Below are 18,314 nucleotides of genomic sequence, written 5' to 3'. Positions count from 1 at the left end.
GCTCTTCGTAGTCCACAGAGTCCACGCTTTCACACAGGTGTTTATATTACTGATGTCAAGCCACACCCCTGTTCCCTCGGTCAATAAAGTCTCAAAGCAATCACATTACTGGCTTTTATATGATACTGGTTAAACAACATGTATCTTATCAATAACAACTTCAGACTCAAGAAAGGTCTTTTATGAGAACTCATGACATCTTTATTATCCACTTTATTAGTAACATAAAATCAGTGCTTTATCACAGATATAGGACAACAGTCACTGTCTTGGAGGTATTGTCCAGTTGCTGAAAATTACCATTAGATTGCAGTTATCGAACACCCCTGTCCCACTGAAACTAGCGGGTGGCCCCTTGTTTACAATCGGCAGTTGACTCCTTTCCCACTGCCTGCAGACCCAGGTCTAATTGCCTGCAGGTGAGCTACGTGGCTGCATTTTTCCCACGGTGATGATGTTCCACGTTGATGACATCATCAGCATGACGGAACACAGCGAGCTCAACAATGTAGAGGAGCACACACCCCGTTACCTGCCGATGAATCTCCTCTTCCCCATGGATCAAGAGAAGCTCTCTGATCCCGCTATCTCACCAATGCTGGGTCATCTTGATGAGGGATATCTCAGGCTGTGTCCAAAAACAACAAGCATGCTATCATAGGCAGGCTACGTCGTTGTCATCATGTAAATCACCGCTTCGACCCTGGTCTGCCTTTCCCACTGAAGCCGATCAGAGGCGAACCAATTAAAACCCGGGTTGCTTTCAGGGTCAATGGACCCGCTTTGAGACACCCCTTTCCCACTGCCATGAGGAAACGATTATTGGTGGGTTCAAACGGGTTTTTTGGCCTGTGGGAAAGGGGTATAACTCTGAAAAACTATTTTAGAGCAGTGAGGAGTTACTTTTCTTTCTATTTAAATCAGTATGCCAATTTGATTTGGTATTGTACAGTTAAAAGTAAGTTTTTTTTTTAACTGAAAATCAGCAAGCAATTATTAAAATGTGAATACTAAATGAGTTTCTTTTCCAGTTGCTAAACAACACGTTCTTACAGTTATAGTAACTAGTTACTGCTTTAAATAGTAGTTGTGTTACTTCAATAGTTGCTGAAAATGTGTATGCTATTTTACCACCACAACTAAAGTTATTTGCTGCTACTGTAAGAAGTAAAAGAGTTGTTTCACTAATTGCTTAATATGAAACATAAGTAGTTTCTTGGCAAAATCTCTTGTTCTCTTTTTCATTCATTGCTGCAGCATTGGTGTTACTGTCACATGAACTGAACTGTCAGCAATTTGTCGGTCAGTTCACTCTTACATTCAGCTGAAGATATTTCAATTTGTTGGAATTAAATTAAAGTTTGTTTGACTTGATCCCACATGGTGCTGTGCAGCAAGCCTTTTCAGACTGCAGATGTTCATAGAATGAGGCCAGAGTGTAACGTGAGGCCCTGTGCACAGTGCGTCACCTTTGTGTCTGTAAGGGCGGCCCTGCTGGCAACAGAACAAGCAGCTCTGCACTTTGACACACTATGAGGTGTGTCACATAATGCATCTATCCAGTTGTATTCATCAACCATAAAAATGATCACATGCTTACTGTGTAAAGTCAACCAAACCAATGATGCATGACAACAAAAGTTTGTGTATGCAACAGCAGTGCAGTTGAAGCATTTAAAAGCACTTTAATTTTGAAAAAGCAGTCATGACAGTGGTGGTCAAATGTTTCATATAATGAGTGCAGGAGTCTGGTGGATGACTTTGTTGTGTGGTGCAGGGGAAGCCACCTTCCGCTGATTGCCTCAAACACCAAGGAATTTGTCATTTACTTTAGGATATCTGGATTATGCCCACAACCAGAGGTGGCCAGAAAGTACTTTCCCATGCCATGTTTTTGTTGTGCCCAGTCAGTTAACAAAGGGCTGGGCTGATTTGAATCACCTGCAACAAACAGTTCTGGGCCCAGGTGATCACAATCAGCCCAGCTCTTCGAGAACTGACGGGGTACATGGAAAACATGGCATGGGAAAGTATTTTCTGGCCACCTCTTCCCACAACCAGCTCTGACTGAGTTGCATGAGGTCCCTCTTTGTCTCCTCTCTGAGGAGACAAGTCCTCACAGAAAACATGACTCCGGGTCATGTCTTAGCTGGATCTTTCACATTAATATTTCCATTAATGCGTCCCCAACACTCGTGAGTGAGTGTTGGTATCTCCAGAACATGTGGGTATGTTTACACTTTAGCAGAACATCTTATAAACTTGGTGGACTTGTCCCAGGAACAAGTGTCACAATGAACTGGCTATCCAGGCTGAGCTGACCTTCCACACCCTCATGAGGGACCTCACATTGGAGAGACTCCGACAACATGTCTGCCTCGCCTCGCCGCAAACAATCGGCAAGGCAATGCGAGAAGCCGAGCGGGCGGAACGCACGCTCACGTCCTGACTGGCTGGTTCTCCCAAGACTCCTGCTCCTAAGCCACACGTCAGAATGGCTGAGTGCGGGCCTGAAGAAGAGAGATAGGAGACCAAGCCGCCTACTTTGCTGCGCTGCCGCTGCACTACCGGCAGGTACTCCCGGTGCCAGGAGCCTGGCCACTTCGCGCGAAACTGCCCCGAGAGACCAAGTGCCGGGAAACGAGAAGGGGGTGGCGCCGTGAGGGGACAGGCACTTCAGATCTCCCTCCCTCATCAAGGACAATGCACGCTAGTGGGACAATGTGGCCATGCTTAAGGGCCGTATCTGTCCTGCCACATCTACAATCAGTACTGCCACAAACTGGTAGACACCGGGTCTACCATCTTGTTAGTGCACCCTGGTCCCCTCCTCGGCACGATGGGCTGTCCCTCCGCAGCCTGGGCCACTACTGATGACAAGCTGATGACGGTGTAGGAGCCAATTTATGATTTCTTTCATTCACCACCAGGGGGAGCGGTATAAGGGCATAAATAAGGCACTCAGGTGATTGGGTGCAGGTGTGCATAGAGGGACAGGAAACAGTTTTTCAGTTAAAATGTACAGCCCTTTTCCTTTAGGGCCTGTACACTTTGAGTTCCGGAGGGTGCAGAGGGAGAATCGTATTCGACACGTGTCCAAGCGGTGTGTGGAGGGTGTTCGTGCTGTATGGATCATGGAATTATTGACACATGGAAAATAAATGGGTCACAGCACCCGAACGTGGAGAGAGTGTGGACCCTTTGATTGAAGTGCCGTGCGGGCACGCGTCCAAAACGATTCTCCCTCTACACCCTCCGGAACTCAAAGTGTACAGGCCAGGAAAAGGGCTGTACAGACGGTTCTGGCGAAAAGATCGGCATGGGTGGGATGAAGCCTCTGGCTGTCTGTGTGGGTGACCAAGAGGTGAGACACGAGTTCTGGCTTGCTAACATCCAGGTGCTGTGCATTATTGGGCTGGACCTGCTGAACCGCCAGAGGATGCGAATCAACATCGCCAAAGGAAACATCATCCTGGGGTTCCGCATCTTCAAGTTGTGGCAAAGCCAGGCAACGCACTGCACGGGAGAGTGTGAGGTAGACTTCGCCGCCGCTGAGTGTGAGGTTCACTCCACCGTCGTTGAGTGTGAGGTTCACTCCACCGTCGTTGAGTGTGAGGTGAACTCCGCCGACGCTGAGCGTGAGGTTAACTCCGCCATCGTTATGCGTGAGGTTCACTCCGCCGCTAAAGAGCAAACACTGTGCTCAACTACATCCGCAGATCAAGAGCAGCGCTCTGCCGAGACCACACCCCCTTCAGCCTCTCTGCACCAAGACTACCCACGCCGGACAGCCCCCTCCCTGCTACTAGCCGATTCCTCTGCCAAGGCCATTGAGGCGAGTGAAGACCTGCGGTGAAGAAGCAGCGCAGGGTTAACTCCACGCCAGCAACAACAGCTAGAGGTGCTCCTACAGGAGCATAAAGACATCTTCGCGGCCACTGTTTACAACTGCCAGCAGACATCCCTGGTCCAACATCACACAGAGACAGGAGATGCGCTGCCCAATCGTCTACGCTCCCACCGGCTTGCGTTCACCAAGTGGCAAGCGGCGGAGGAGATGATCCGCGAGGTGCTGGATGCCGGAGTGACTGAGCCCTCTGACAGCCCCTGGGCCGTGCCGGTCATGCCGATGAAAAGAAAAGGAGGTAGCTGGCGGTTCTGCATAGATTACCACCGATTAAACAGCGTGATGAAGAAGGACTCTTACCCATTGCCCTAGATTGATGATGCCCTCGACTACATCTCCAGTTCCAGCTGGTTCAGCTTCCTTGATCTCCGCAGCGGCTACTGGCAGGTGGAGTTGGCCCCAGAAGCAAGACACAAGACCACCTTCACCTTCGGCCAGGGGCTGTGGCATTCCAGGTCATGCCATTCGGGTTCTGCAATGCACTGGCAACTTTAGAGCTGCTGATGGAGAGGGTGTTGGCCGCTGTTCCCCGGTAGTGGTGTGCGGTGTACCTCAACGACCTGCTTGTACACACCGACAGCTTCGACGGGACCTTCGCCAACCTGATGGAGGTCTTCGAGCACATCCGCCGGGCCGGGCTGAGACTTCATTCAGGGAAGTGCCGCCTGCTGAGCCACGAGACAGAGTTCCTGGGGCACGTTGTCAGCGCTTGGGGCGTGGCCACCAACCCTGACAAGGTGGCTGCGGTCTGGGACTGGCCAAAGGATAGGCCGACTAACGTCAGTGAGCTCCGAAGCTTCCTGGGGCTGGCATCCTACTACCGACGCTTCGTGAGACTTTGCCACCATCCTGGCGTATCCCTCGCCGCAGCAACCATTCATCGTGGATACTGATGCCAGCAATAACGGTGTGGGGGCGGTGTTGTCTCAGGGAGAGGGGGAGGCTAAGAGAGTCATGGCCTACTACAGCAGAGTGCTGAGCCATTCAAAGAGGAACTTCTGCATCACCCATCAAGAGCTACTGGCTGTTGTGCAGGCTCTGCACCAGTTTCAGCTGTACCTCCTGGGCTGTCGATTCATCCCTCACACTGATCAAGCCTCACTGACCTGGCTGATGAGCTTCAAAGAACCAGAGGGCCACGTGGCTCGTTGGATCAAGATCCTCTAAGAATCTGACTTCGAGATCCGGCAACAGGTGTGGTGGCAGCACAGCAACGCTGAAGCGCTGTCCTGGCATCCCTGCAGCTGAGTGCCACTACTGCCAGCGGCAGGAGGACCGGGGTCTCGAGGTCCAGAGCATGGTATTTGTGAGTATCTCCAACGGTCTCTCATTGTCTTCTGCTGAGTTGCAGGATCACCAGGCTGCTGACGATATGCTGGTCTTGCTCCAGAGCGAGCTGGAGGTGAGGCAGCGGCCAAAGCAGTCTGAGGTGTATGCATATGCGCCCAAGGTGAAGGCCTACCACTCCTAATGGGCCAACATTGAATCACGTGGGGGTCTGCTTTACCGGAAATGGCAGGGGACTCCATAATGCACACAGTCCACGGCTCGGTGGGGGCTACAGGGCTTCCAAGACCCTGCACAGACTACAAGCCAGATTCTACTGGCTGGGCTTCTGGAGGGATGTGGAAATCCACATGCACTGCTGCGATGTCTGCGCCGCTCAGAAGGGGCTGTGCCAGCGGTCCCACACAGCGCTGCAGCGGTACCTAGTGGGGGCCCCGATGAAGCGCATCGGGGTGGACATCCTGGGGCTGTTTCCTGTCACTGAATCCGGGAATTGGACGTCCTTGTGGCCATGGACTACTTTACAAAGTGGCCAGAGACGTATGTGATTCCCAACCAGAGTGCCTCAATGATGGCGGAGAGGCTCATCGAAGAGATGTTCGCCTGGTTCTGAGTCCCCGTGGAGTTCCACAGCGACCAGGGGTGGAACTTTCAGTCCCAGGTCTTCGCCAAGGTCTGCAGGTGGCTGGAGGTGAGCAAAACACGGACGACGCAGCTGCTTCCTCAGAGTGACGGGCTGATGGAGCAGTTTAACAGCACCCTGGCCGCCCAGCTTGCCATCCTCACCAGCTACCATCAACGGGATTGGGACCGCCATCTGCCCCTGGTCCTGTGGTCGTACCACGGTGCAGGAGTATAGTCAATGCATGGCTGCACTGTGGGTGCAGCCATGCATTGACTATACTCCTCCAGAGTTGGAATATTTTGAAAGACCAAAGGAGCACCTGCTGGCGCACGACTTCATCAGTCCAGTCCAGGCGAATGCTGGGGTGAGGTAAAAATGAGCCTACGACTCACGGTATTTGGGGCAGCCTTTTGCACCAGGCCAGAAGCTGTGGGTATACTGCCCAGTGTGGAAAAAGGGACTGTCACCCAAATTCTCCACCCACTGTCAGGGCCCTGCGGAGGTGGTCCCCCGCCTCTCCAATGTGGTGTACCGGATCAGGATGCCCGATCGTGGGTGCCTGGTGGTCCTCCACCAGGACAAGCTCTCTCTTACTGGCCCCTGGCTCCGCTGGAAGAGGGGGCACTGAGGAGGACCGGACTGAGACTGTTGGCGCAGATCCCTGGCTGGAACTTCACGCCGCTAGAAGCAGCCTGGACATTTGGACTTTTTTTGTTCTTGGTTGTGGGGTTTTGGGGATGTTTAAACACCTTAGGTGGGGGCTATGCAGTGACCCGGGGGTCTCTGTTGTGCTCCCCATGCCCCGGGGGATGCTGGGAGGATTGTTATGGGCTGTCAGGGCCGTTTTGGGGGGGTAATTTGTGTCGTGTTGCCTCCTTTCATTATTAGTTTTGGTTATTGTCTCGTTGTTGTGTGCTATTGCCATATTTGTGTAATTTTATGTTTATTGATGGTCAGACCGTGAGCAGAGGGAGTCGCTGGGACCTGCAAGCCACCATTTTGTGTGTAATTACCTGGTGTGCTTTTCAAAACAAAAGCCCGGTTGACAGAGAGAAGTTGTCTGTTATTTCTCCTGCTTGAAGTGACTGCTTGACGCTACAATATGAGTGTGTTTTATATGTTTTTGTACATAGGTGATCATAAGGCTGTACCCCTACATGCATGTTATAATGTGACACCCCGTTTAAATCTGGTGTTCCCGCCTCTTTGCTCTCTCCTTATGTTTCTGATCTCCATGGGAGAGCTAAGTGATCTTGCAGTCAGGGGTAAATTTCTGTTTTAGCAAGTTGTACTTTTTACCTGCAGTAAAGTGTGTTGAAACATGTCTGTACCATTAATTTGTGTAGGGGAATGTTTATGTGGAGTCAAGTGACTGGAGGATTTTAATTATTCCCAACTGTTCAGGTATGCTGTGATCTATCTTAATATTGATGACGTCCGCGCTCGTTTGCTTCTCATATCCACAGGAGAGGGGGATGTTTATGTGGAGCCAAGTGACCAGAGGTTTTTGTTCTCCGGTCACTTGGAGAACATCCATCCATCCATCCATCCATTCTCTACCGCTTATCCGGGGCCGGGTCGTGGGGGCAGCAGTCTCAGCAGGGATGCCCAGACTTCCCTGTCCCCAGACACTTCCTCCAGCTCCTCTGGGAGGATCCCAAGGCGTTCCCAGGCCAGCCGAGAGACATGGTCTCTCCAGCGTGTCCTGGGTCTTCCCCGGGGTCTCCTCCCGGTGGGACATGCCCGGAACACCACCCTAGGGAGGCGTCAAGGAGGCATCCTAACCAGATGCCCGAGCCACCTCAGCTGGCCCCTCTGGATGCGGAGGAGTAGTGGCTCTACTCCGAGCTCCTCCCTGGTGACTGAGCTCCTCACCCTATCTCTAAGGGAGTGCCCAGTCACCCTACGGGGGAAGCTCATTTCAGCCGCTTGTATCCGGGATCTTGTCCTTTCGGTTATGACCCAAAGCTCATGAACATAGGTGAGAGTGGGAATGTAGATTGACCGGTAAATCGAGAGCTTCGCCTTTCGGCTCAGCTCCCTCTTCACCACAACGGACCGATACAACGACCGCATCACTGCAGCCATCACAAGCCCCTGCACCGATCCGCCTGTCAATCTCACGCTCCATCCGTCCCTCACTCGTGAACAAGACCCCAAGATACTTAAACTCCTCCACTTGGGCCAGAGTCTCTCCACCGACCTGGAGGGGGCAAGCCACCTCCTTCCGGTCGAGGACCATGGCCTCGGATTTGGAGGTGCTGATCCTCATCCCTGTCGCTTCACACTCGGCTGCGAACCGCCGCAGTGCATGCTGTAAGTCCGGGTTCAATAAAGCCAACAGGACAACATCATCTGCAAAAAGCAGAGATGAAATCCTGTAGTTCCCGAACCAGACCCCTTCCGGCCCCTGGCTGCACCTAGAAATTCTGTCCATAAAGTTTATAAGGCGTGATAAGGCGTCTTCTCCTGTTTACTTGGAGAACAAAAAACCCCCAAAACAAAACAAAAACAAGTTTCTGTGATGGTTCAACAAATTATTTATTAAATATTCATCATGTTCCCAAGGTTTGTTGATAATCTTATGTCAGAGTTGTCAGTTAAAATACAGCACTACTATAATCTTACAGACATAATTATAGACGAGATTAGAGCTCTCCTTGGTTTGTTTAGAAGTGCATTAATTAGATGTTCTGACATTTAGCGAATCTTGGCGCTAACTTTGAAAGGGAGAGGTACGCGTGTGGTTCCAGTAATCCCTTCTGTACTCAGTTCAACTCCATCAGGAACAGAGAAAGAGAATTTCTGCAGTAATCCCACCAAAAACAGGAACAGCTCCATCTTGGCAAGGCTCTCTCCAAGGCACACCCGTTTCCCTGAAACAGTCACAAATACACATAGACAGTCAGGCTTAATAGCCAGGGATTACTAAGCATAGACCTCACAGATAGAATTTGAAATTATACAAAAATTGATTTCTTCAGTTCAGTAGTAAACATCTTATGTTATAGTGACCAAACACACCATACAGGCCCAGCAATATGAATTCATACAAATGTCACGCTTTCATTGTTTTTCAGGGAACAATCAAGAGTGTATTTAATTTGTATGTATTTGACTGGCACTTTCAACAGAATCTTGTTTCTTTCTGTTGAGTGATCCTCACAGTTTTCTTCTTTGTTCACAAACAAGGAGGACATGTCAAAGCAGCCCAAACTGTACTGTATTACAAGTTTTTCTCTTCATAGGAACCTTAAAAGATATTGTGATATAGTGACGTTTGACAAGTTTGGCATTACTTCGATCAGACATTTTTAACATAATTTTGTACAATTTATTTCAAAAAAGAGATTATTTTACTCATTCTAAAGCACATCAATTAACCTCTCAGAAGTCTATCAGAGTTTCAATCTCTGGTTATCGAGCTAGATTTGTTGTACAAATGAATTTTCAGTCCATCAAGGTACAGTCAGTATTATCTGGAAGTATCTGGACAAATAATTTTCATACCACAAAAAACAGGCAACCTGATTAAACTTCATCTAAACATTTTTGATGAGGAAAGATTTTTTTAAAGACATCTGTGCAATTGCACTGTAGCTCTGAAAAAGGTAACACTTCAGTTTGGAAGAGCAGATATTTGTGCTCAAATAAAGACAGCCAAGTAAAAAGTTGTCTGATAATTATTTAAGTACATAAACCTGAAAATACAGAAACAGAGTACAAAGTGTGGTGGTGCTGTTAGTGTACTGTACCTGCAGAGAAAGGCAGAAATGCTTCTGGTTTGACAAACTTGCCCTCAGCATTCAGGAAGTGCCCGGGGTTGAAGGTGTCCGGAGTCTCCCATTGAGTCTCATCAAACAGCACCGAGGTCAACATGGGCATCAGGGACGTACCCTGGAAAAAGAAAAACACACATGATGACAAGCAACTACCACATTCAGCTAAACACTCACTTAGCTGTAGACTGAAAGTACCTTTGGTATGTAGTAACCGCCAAGTGTGGTGTCCTGAGCTGCTCTCCTAAACACATTCAAAGGGACGATGTTTCCTATTCTCTGGATCTCGTGGATGACCGCGTCAGTGTAGGGCATGTTGGGTCTGTCCGCCATGGTCGGATGTCTGGTCTGCCCGATCACCCGATCGATCTCCTCCTGGACTTTCACTGAAGAGAGTTAAATGATTTTCTTAACACTGAGAGCTACTTCATGAGTACAGAGTTGGAATAAAGTCTACTTGCAACAAAATCCCACAATAATTACAGTGACATGTATGGAGTGGCTCAGGAAGGGTTCAAAGCATCATTACAATAATTTACCATGATAGGAAAAAACATCAGTTAACTTTGTCTCTTGGTGTGAGCAGAACTTTCTGCCACCCGGTGTGAGAGAGATGGTGAACTTGTTGGAGGAATGGGGGCCTGGGGTGGACACAGTTAGGACATTGTGGAGGAGGTGGTCATAGACTAGAGTGAGTGACACCTCAGCAAACTCATCAAGAAGGCCAGTGATGTTGTGCAGATGGAGATGGACTCTGTGCAGGTGATCTCAGAGAGAAGGATCTGTTTCAAAATGAGGTTCTTCCTGAATAATGTCTCTCAGTTCCCGCATGATGTCTGGTCAACAACAGAAGCACCTTCTGCAACAAACTCCTATGGCCAAAATGCTTTGCAGGGCACCACAGGAGATTCTTCATTCCTGCTGCCATCAGAACCGGTAACTCCTTGTGTATTTTACTATCAGACTCACATACATGCACATATTTATTCAGTCTTAAGCTTTGTACATAATATTTTCTTATATATTGTTATTTCTTCGATAATTTAATATTCTTTTGTGTTGTACTGTCTCTTCTGTGTGGAGCACCAAAAATAACTTTGTCCCAAGTATTAATCAAATATTCCAGTCTCTTCTATTCAATTCAATTCTATATTGATAAAAACCTCAGATGGAATAATACATTTTAGCAGAGAGATTATCTTTGTAGTTTTCTCAGTGATAAACTGTTAACTATTTTATCACTGTTATAAAATTCAAAGATTATTGTGTTGAGTGAAGTGATTATGGGTAAACCTTCATGATAAAAATGTATCGCCATTTGATAAGTAAATTAAATCCACTTCCCTCTGCACAGTTCAGCCTGCACCAAGAGAGTCAGTTCATGTTATTCTTTATCTTTTCTGACTCTCTTTGTGGCATGCCACCCACCCTGGACATCAGGGTTCCTGATGAGGTAAACCAAAGCCCATAGCAAAGTAGTGGCAGTTGTTTCTGTTCCAGCCAGGAAGAGATCCAGAGAGCACAGAGTCAGGTTGGCTTCAGAAAAACCCTGGTCAGACTGTTTGTGCTAATAAAAAAAAAACATGCAGAGAAGGAACATTGGTTAATGTAGTGAATGAACTGGCAGCTTGAAAGGACAGAAGAAAACTGTGGAGTGCAATGTGTGCTAAAAATGTTTTTGTCTTACATTCTTCATCTCAATGATGAAAGCATCAATGTAGTCCCTGGGATTGCTGTGGTCCAGGTCCTGCTTGTGCCTCTTCACCTCCTCACCGATAAAGTTCAGGAGATTTCTAAAGTGGCTGAAAACTGTGTTGTGAGGACCTGGCAGGTGTTTCATCAGTCCAGGTAATGAATCATAGAGCTGAAAGAAAAAAAAAAAAAAATGAGAAAAACATGTGACTGTCACTAATTTGGAGGGACATTGTGAACATACCAGACCCCAGATGCTGCCGTCAAGCTGAACAGCCTCTGATAAATACTTCAGCATGAGCTGGAAATTGTGGTCAGAGTAGTCAAACCTTTTCCCCATCACCAACTGGCAAATAATGTTGGACACAGCGTTGTTAAAGAGGCCTGCTGGTGCGAAAAGTCCTCCTGAAGAAGAAGAACCACGGTTTGAGAAACCTGCAATGATGTACCTTCTTGTACAGGAGTAAGAGCTGATCATGTGCTCAATGTAAAATACCTTTCTCCTTCTCAATCTCTTCCTGCAGGACTCGCAGCTCCTCGCAGATGCACTGCTCCATGCTGTTTTTGCCCAGGCCGAAGGAGCGCAGGGTAGACAAGGCAAAGCGTCGTTGTCTCTTCCATTGCTCCCCATTGCTCATGAACAAACCATCTAGACACAAGCATGAAGAGGTTCATTACCCACTGTTTTCTGTATACATCAGAAGAATAAACGTCAAGATGTTTACACCTGTGGTTCCTGAGTAAATTCTCTCAGCCAGTGCACTGTATGGCCGGTCCACAAAGTTCTCTGCTTGAGACACGATGGCTTCTTTCACCATCTTGTATCCGCAGACAAACACCATGTTTTCACCACCAAAACGGACACTGAACACATTCCCATACTGTTTAGCCAACTGTGAACAATATGACAAACAACATCTTGATCAGCACAATGCAGTAAGTCGTCCATCAAGTAGTAAAGGTGAAAAATGGCTCTCACAAGCTCAACATGCACTGTTAAAATGTTGCAATAATAATGGTCTTATTCCATTATCGCCACACTGTCAAAAAGTAAAAAAAAAAAAAAAAAAATCATTATTTATTGACATTTGTTTAGCTCTGAAAATCTCTTTCAAAACTATTTTCTATTTTTCAACAGAGTGCTGGCTCACATTAGTCAACTGGAACCTCGGCTACCACAGCACAACTCTAACCAAAAATACTGTAAACGATAAAAACAAAAACTGCTATTAAAAAAGTATGGTATGCCCAAATCTACCTAACTAAGAACCAGAACAAATAGTTTTTGATGGTCTGGTGCAGTAGAGCTGTAATGGTGGGTGTATCCCCCTCACTGTCATACAAGATTCCTCTTTTAATTGCATTATGAAAAATGTGACGAAAACAAATCCCCAGATGAATTCATTCAGGAATTGCAGGACTTCACCTAATATGCCCCTGACCTGCAATTCAGGACATAAACTGAATAAAAACATTACACTGCAATGAAATAGCATGTATATTGTTGTGCACCACAGCTGAATTGCTTACTGACTACACTGAATGGGCAGATGTTGAAGAGAATAGTGTATTCAGGAGAGCTCGTTCATTATAATATCCATGTTTACAGTAGAAAACCCACTAGTCATATGCACCATCTTTAAAAACCAAAACATTTATGAACAAATAAATAGCTTATTGAATACTTAATGGATGCAGTTTGAATATTAAAAAAGAGTGCAGTGGTAGTCTTCATTTTATCACTGGACAGAATAAGCTGCCATTCGACCGACCTTAAACGTCGAAATTTAGTTGAAATAATGTCAATTGATGAAAAACATTAATTCAAAATCAAAATGTTGACACTAAATGGTTGATGTTGTGTCATTAACTCACTGTGGATTCAACATGAAATATCAACATTTTTTAGATGTATATCTAATCATCAGTATTTTTACAATCACGACTTTTAGAAATTTTGCTTGAAATATGTCAGTGTAAAAACGTTGTTTCAACATCCAAACAATGTTGATCAATTTACCATTGAAAGAGTGTTTATGTGAATGTTATCCCCGCCTTGTATTTCTTTTTCTTTGAGTCTGTTTTCATTGTCTAGTAAAAATAGAATCATGTCTAATAAAAGCGTCACCCAAAGGTTAAACTGAGTACATAAATTGATCAAATTCTGAACTTGGGTGAAACACAAAACAAACATTTTAAAAAGCACCACTTTGTTTTGGGTGTGTTGCACTGCATTTCAGGACAAATAGTTTTCTGCAAACAGGTGTTCATCCTTCCATTTACATTTTATAATTTCAGTTAAATAGTTCCTTTGGTGCGAAGTAGATCATACGTTCAAATCCTGTGTTTCACCAATTCCTTGATGACATGCTGAAACGACAACTAGAATGTTCCTGAACTTCAGACTGCAAATCCAGTGGCTAGATTGAGTATTTACATTGGTGGTCAAAGTGATTTATAATTTTCTGCACTTTTGTTGCTATACTGCTCAGTTTAACTAAAACCAACATTGATTCATGGTTGAAAACAAAACATGACGTTGAAATGATGTGATTTCAACGTTGATCAGATTTGCACAATCAAAACAAAATTCCACAGTTATTGATACCTGACCTTAATTCAACAGTGACTCAACGCTAAAATGCCAGCTGGGAGAGCATTCAATCTTTGACATGCTAACTGAACAATACTGTGAAATTAAAATAAATATGTACCTTGGTAAAATAAACATGTGGATGTTTGTTGTCCATGCTCAGTATGTTCCCCACAATGGGAAGAGCCAGAGGTCCAGGAGGGTAGTTGTGTGGCTTCCTGTTTTTCAGGTAATCTGTGATCAGCAGGAAAAGCACAGCAAACAGCAGCAAGCTTTTTAGGTCAAAACTGAGGAAGAAGCTATAAAGCCACATGATTGAAGAAATCCAAACAAAAAGAAGCTTCAAAAAACAGGTTTCTGCTTCTTCGATGTGACTCTCAGGAGCAGGCTGACTGATGAGTCAAGCTCTTCGTAGTCCACATAGTCCACGCTTTCACACAGGTGTTTATATTACAGGTGTCAAGCCACACCCCTGTTCCCTAGGTCAATAAAGTCTCAAAGCTTACTGGCTTTTATATGATACTGGTTAAACAACACATATCTTATCAATAACAACTTGAGACTTAAGAAGGGTCATTTATGAGAACTCGTGACATCTTTATCATCCACTTTATTAGTAACTTAGAATCAATGCTTTATTACAGATAGGACATCATGAGTCACTGCTTCAAGTCTTGGAGGTATTGTCCAGTTGCTGAAAAATTTGCATTAGATTGCAATTATCTAACTCTGAAAAGCTATTTTAGAGAAATTAAGTTGTTTTACTTCTGTTGTGTAACCCTGCTGAAATGTCAAGATACATTTAAAATAAATCGTTCATGGTTGATTTAAAAACATAATGTTAAGAGGCTGTTAAAAATATATTTTTTTTATTTTGTTTAAAGAATGGTTAAATTCATATTAAATTGTATTTGTAAAGGGGGAATGTTTTATTTCACGATGCAAAAACAAAAAAGAGAAACATAATTTTACTTTAAACTCAGAATGATTTTGTTTGAACCGGGTTGTTTTGATCATGTGACCTGACGACGGAGTGAGACGAGGTGCTGCACACGGGCTCACACTGGATGCGTTCCGGCTCCAGTCCGGCTCTGGTTCGGGCACCACAACTTACTAGTAGTACTCATTAAGAAGGTAGTGCTCATTAAAAGCAATGCTGTGGCTCGCACCAGCCGATCTGGCTCCGGTCTGGCTCCGGAGCCCGTCTGGCAGTTCAAAGACTTTCCACAAGGATCCTTTTGTTGTCAGGAAAAAAAGGATCTTTGTGGAAAGTTTCTGGAGCTCCAGAATGGTGCCAGAGCTGGACAGCAGCCGGACCGCATCCAGTGTGCATCAGGGGTGAGCCCGGCATTTTTTTCGGACACCGGAGCCCGGCCACGTCAATGTAATCACAAGCAAGTTGGGTGCTGGAAGGAAAGTAGATACGTGTTCCAAAATAAGTTATTTCAAAATAAAATCTGTGTCATGTTTTTGCCTTAAAGGGATACTTCAACATTTTGACAAATTGGCCCATTTAGCGCAATTCCTTAGTCATTTCGAACAGCATACTTCATGCTGTGCTGATTATAACGTGTCCACCAAAGTGTTTTGGGGTTGTTGGATTTTGTATTTGATGAGTTTGACGAGGGGAACCAAAAATACCATTCACTTCCATTGTGTCCGTCCCGAAAACCTTCCCCGACTCACCTCTGAATAAACAACAGCTCACCCTCACAAAAAAAGTAAGTATGCTGTTCAAAATGACTAAGGAATTGCGCTAAATGGGCCAATTTGCCAAAATGTTGAAGTATCCCTTTAAGACTGCTTCCCATGTGGTTAGTGAAGATGTTGTCAATCACTGTTGCACTATCAGCAGTTATTCTAGTAGGTTTGATTATCAGTGGATATAACCCCATACTAGAAATGGTCTCTATAAATTCATCAGTCATTTTGTCTTTTTTTTCTTTGGACAGGTCAACGTTGAAATCATCACACACAAACACGATCTTACTTGTTGTAGAAAACAAACTCTCTAAACTGTTCCTGAAAATATCCATATCTGAATTGGGTGCACAGTACACAAAGCTTTTCTGTTTTTCTAAATGTATTTCTACAGTCAAACATTCCATAACATCAGAAATAGTTAGTGTCATATCTTCTCGTACCTTATATTTGAGATGTTTATCAATGTACAATGCAACACCTCCTCCTTTTTTGTTTGTTCTGTTTGGAAAATTTGGCTCATATCCATCAAGAGGAAAATCAGTTCCTTTTTCTGCAGTGATCCAAGTTTCTGAAACTGCTATTACACTGACGTGTCCTTTTAGCTCATTTAAATAACTTTTAATGTGTTGGTAATTTGCATACAAACGTCTTGCATTAAAATGGAATATTGACAGACCATTTTCTTTAGCAAATGAACTTTTAAACTGATTGTCTGTATAGTAGCAACATTTGTTGCTTAACTGATCCAAAAAATTCAGATCAGGATCAATGTCATCATGCGTGTTCATTTTAATGTGTGTTCAGTGGATTATGACCTGTGGTTACCTGAGGGTGGCGCTGGCGCTTACTGATATTTGTCCAATTCCTCAATGTTTCTGATGACGTGCACTTTAGCACCTTCAGGAGCTCCATTTAGTTTAATAAAGACTTTGCAGTCTGCAGTCCATGTTGATTGAATTTTTCTTTGTCTTCTCAAGATTCGTGCTCTTCTGGCAATGTCTGTGTTTTTCTTTGTGAGTTGCTCGTTCACATAGACATTGGTTCCTTTGAGCATTTTTCCTTGTTTGAGCAACGCATTTTTGGACTTCCTGTTGACAAAGCAGATTATGATCGCCAGTTTTACATCATCTCTTCTTCTGGAAAGGGCGCTTTTTTTCTGGACCGCCGCGTGGGCGTCTACCTGGGGGAACGGCTTGGGTCTGGGCTCTGTGATGGCCGTCGGCTGCCTGGGCCCTGAGGGCCTCTCTGGCCTGCTTCTGGCCTTCTCGGGTAAATTCTTAACAATTCCGATCCCTACACCCTATTGAACTCTCTGAGTTATCTTCAATTGTGGCCTCATCTGAACCAGTGGTTCTGAACCTTTTTTCAATGATATACCCCCTGTGAACTAGGGCATTAAAGGGATAGTTCGGGATTTTTGACATAAATCTGTATGGCATCCCCGTCAGCAGTAGTGTTCATTCACACAGACTTACCCCTGACAGCGTCCAGTGAGCAGAGATCCTGTCCAGTTTAGGTCCAGAGGAAAGTTTTCTCTGGCAAGTTTCCTGGGGTCCCGAAAGTAAAGCGTTTTTCTTCTCAAACCAATATGTGTGCAAAAGAGTGATATATTTGCATCACAAAACCGTTGTCGACAAAAAAGTCAGACCTCATAAACGCTTGGCACTATTTTCTCTCCCTTCATATCACTCCGCGCCGCCTCCAGCTGGCAGCCGCGCTGGTTTCACTTTGTTTACTGCTAGTAAAGAGCTAGCTAGCTCTAGCTCTAGCTATTAGCATCTCCGCGCTGCCTCCACGACTTCAGTTTTTTTCAGGTCGACCTATCCGTCAATAAAGTCGAGGTCGGTCGGCCAGTGGCTGCTCAGTTTGGGGCAAATGCCCTTCTTCCGGATGGGACAATATACCCACAGCTTGTGCCCAGGTTTAAACACCTGCCCCCTGCAGTGCATATCATATGCCCTCTTCTGTTTCACCCCAGCGCTGACCTGCGCCTGACGAGTGAACTCATGAACAGCATGCAAACGATCCCGCAGTCATTTGATATTGCAACAGTCTTTAAAGCTCGTGTCCGGAGTTTTGAAATAATGAGTTTTTTTTAATCCAATGTCTCAAGGTTCCGCCCTCCCTCTGCTTTCGTGAGCGACCAAGCCACACCCTGCATTTCCCTTGTGGTGAAAATGAGTGCGTCCGAGTCCGCAAGCATTCTACATGTTTAGCTGTTTATGATGGATGTTCAGCAGACAATGGATATATCCGAGGTAAGCGGGCGGCTGCTGCGTAGCTAACTCACCTCTGCCTGGGTGAGTGGCCGTGCTCTCTGGCTGCGCCACACTTTGATTGACAGTATGACAAGGCGGAGGCTCGAAATCTATTGGCTGAAGCTGACCCCATTTTTTGGATAACATGGGGGTCTATGAGACGAAGGCGGGGCTCATAAATAAATTTTTACATTGCTTTATCCTAATATTATATTATAGTATCGAACCACACTAACACATTTAAGCTCTGTTTAAAAATAATACATACATTGGAAACGAACGGAAACTCCGGACACGAGCTTTTCAGCTGCGTTTTTGTCCAACATGGTCTCGGCTAGCACTGCAGTGGCTGGAAGGAGCAGCTCTTCAACGATAGTGAATGACTTTGTGGCTTTAGCAATGAGCAGAGACACCACTTAAGAAGCCTCCAGGGCTTTGGCTGATGTTGTGGAGGCCTTCCGCATTGTGT

At 45.5% G+C, this 18,314-nt stretch overlaps 1 protein-coding gene across 1 annotated transcript; it reads right to left on the bottom strand.

Moving 5' to 3' along the window:
- Nucleotides 1-8,390: 8,390 nt before the first annotated feature.
- On the bottom strand, nucleotides 8,391-14,308 carry LOC115382361 (cytochrome P450 2J6-like). The gene is made up of 9 exons (XM_030084105.1): nucleotides 14,005-14,308; nucleotides 12,018-12,183; nucleotides 11,787-11,939; nucleotides 11,535-11,695; nucleotides 11,286-11,462; nucleotides 11,027-11,165; nucleotides 9,797-9,984; nucleotides 9,575-9,716; nucleotides 8,391-8,695 (listed from the first exon to the last, which is right to left on the bottom strand). The coding sequence occupies exons 1-9, from the start codon at nucleotides 14,194-14,196 to the stop codon at nucleotides 8,520-8,522; spliced, it is 1,494 nt and encodes a 497-aa protein (XP_029939965.1). The 5' UTR covers nucleotides 14,197-14,308; the 3' UTR covers nucleotides 8,391-8,519.
- Nucleotides 14,309-18,314: the final 4,006 nt, after the last annotated feature.

Source organism: Salarias fasciatus, chromosome 23, assembly GCF_902148845.1.
Source record: "Salarias fasciatus chromosome 23, fSalaFa1.1, whole genome shotgun sequence".
Lineage (NCBI taxonomy): Eukaryota > Metazoa > Chordata > Actinopteri > Blenniiformes > Blenniidae > Salarias > Salarias fasciatus.
Note: the sequence above shows the minus strand (reverse complement) of the source record. Positions and strands in the feature narration are given on the sequence as shown.

What these genes read in the sequence shown, in the direction of transcription:
- LOC115382361 (XM_030084105.1), bottom strand. Translation starts at nt 14,196, where the DNA reads ATGTGGCTTTATAGCTTCTTCCTCAGTTTTGACCTAAAAAGCTTGCTG. An exon ending in CACATGTTTATTTTACCAAG is followed by an intron (nt 12,184 to 14,004) that starts GTACATATTTAT and finishes TATTGTTCACAG; the next exon opens with TTGGCTAAACAGTATGGGAA. An exon ending in AGAGATTGAGAAGGAGAAAG is followed by an intron (nt 11,696 to 11,786) that starts GTATTTTACATT and finishes CTTCTTCTTCAG; the next exon opens with GAGGACTTTTCGCACCAGCA.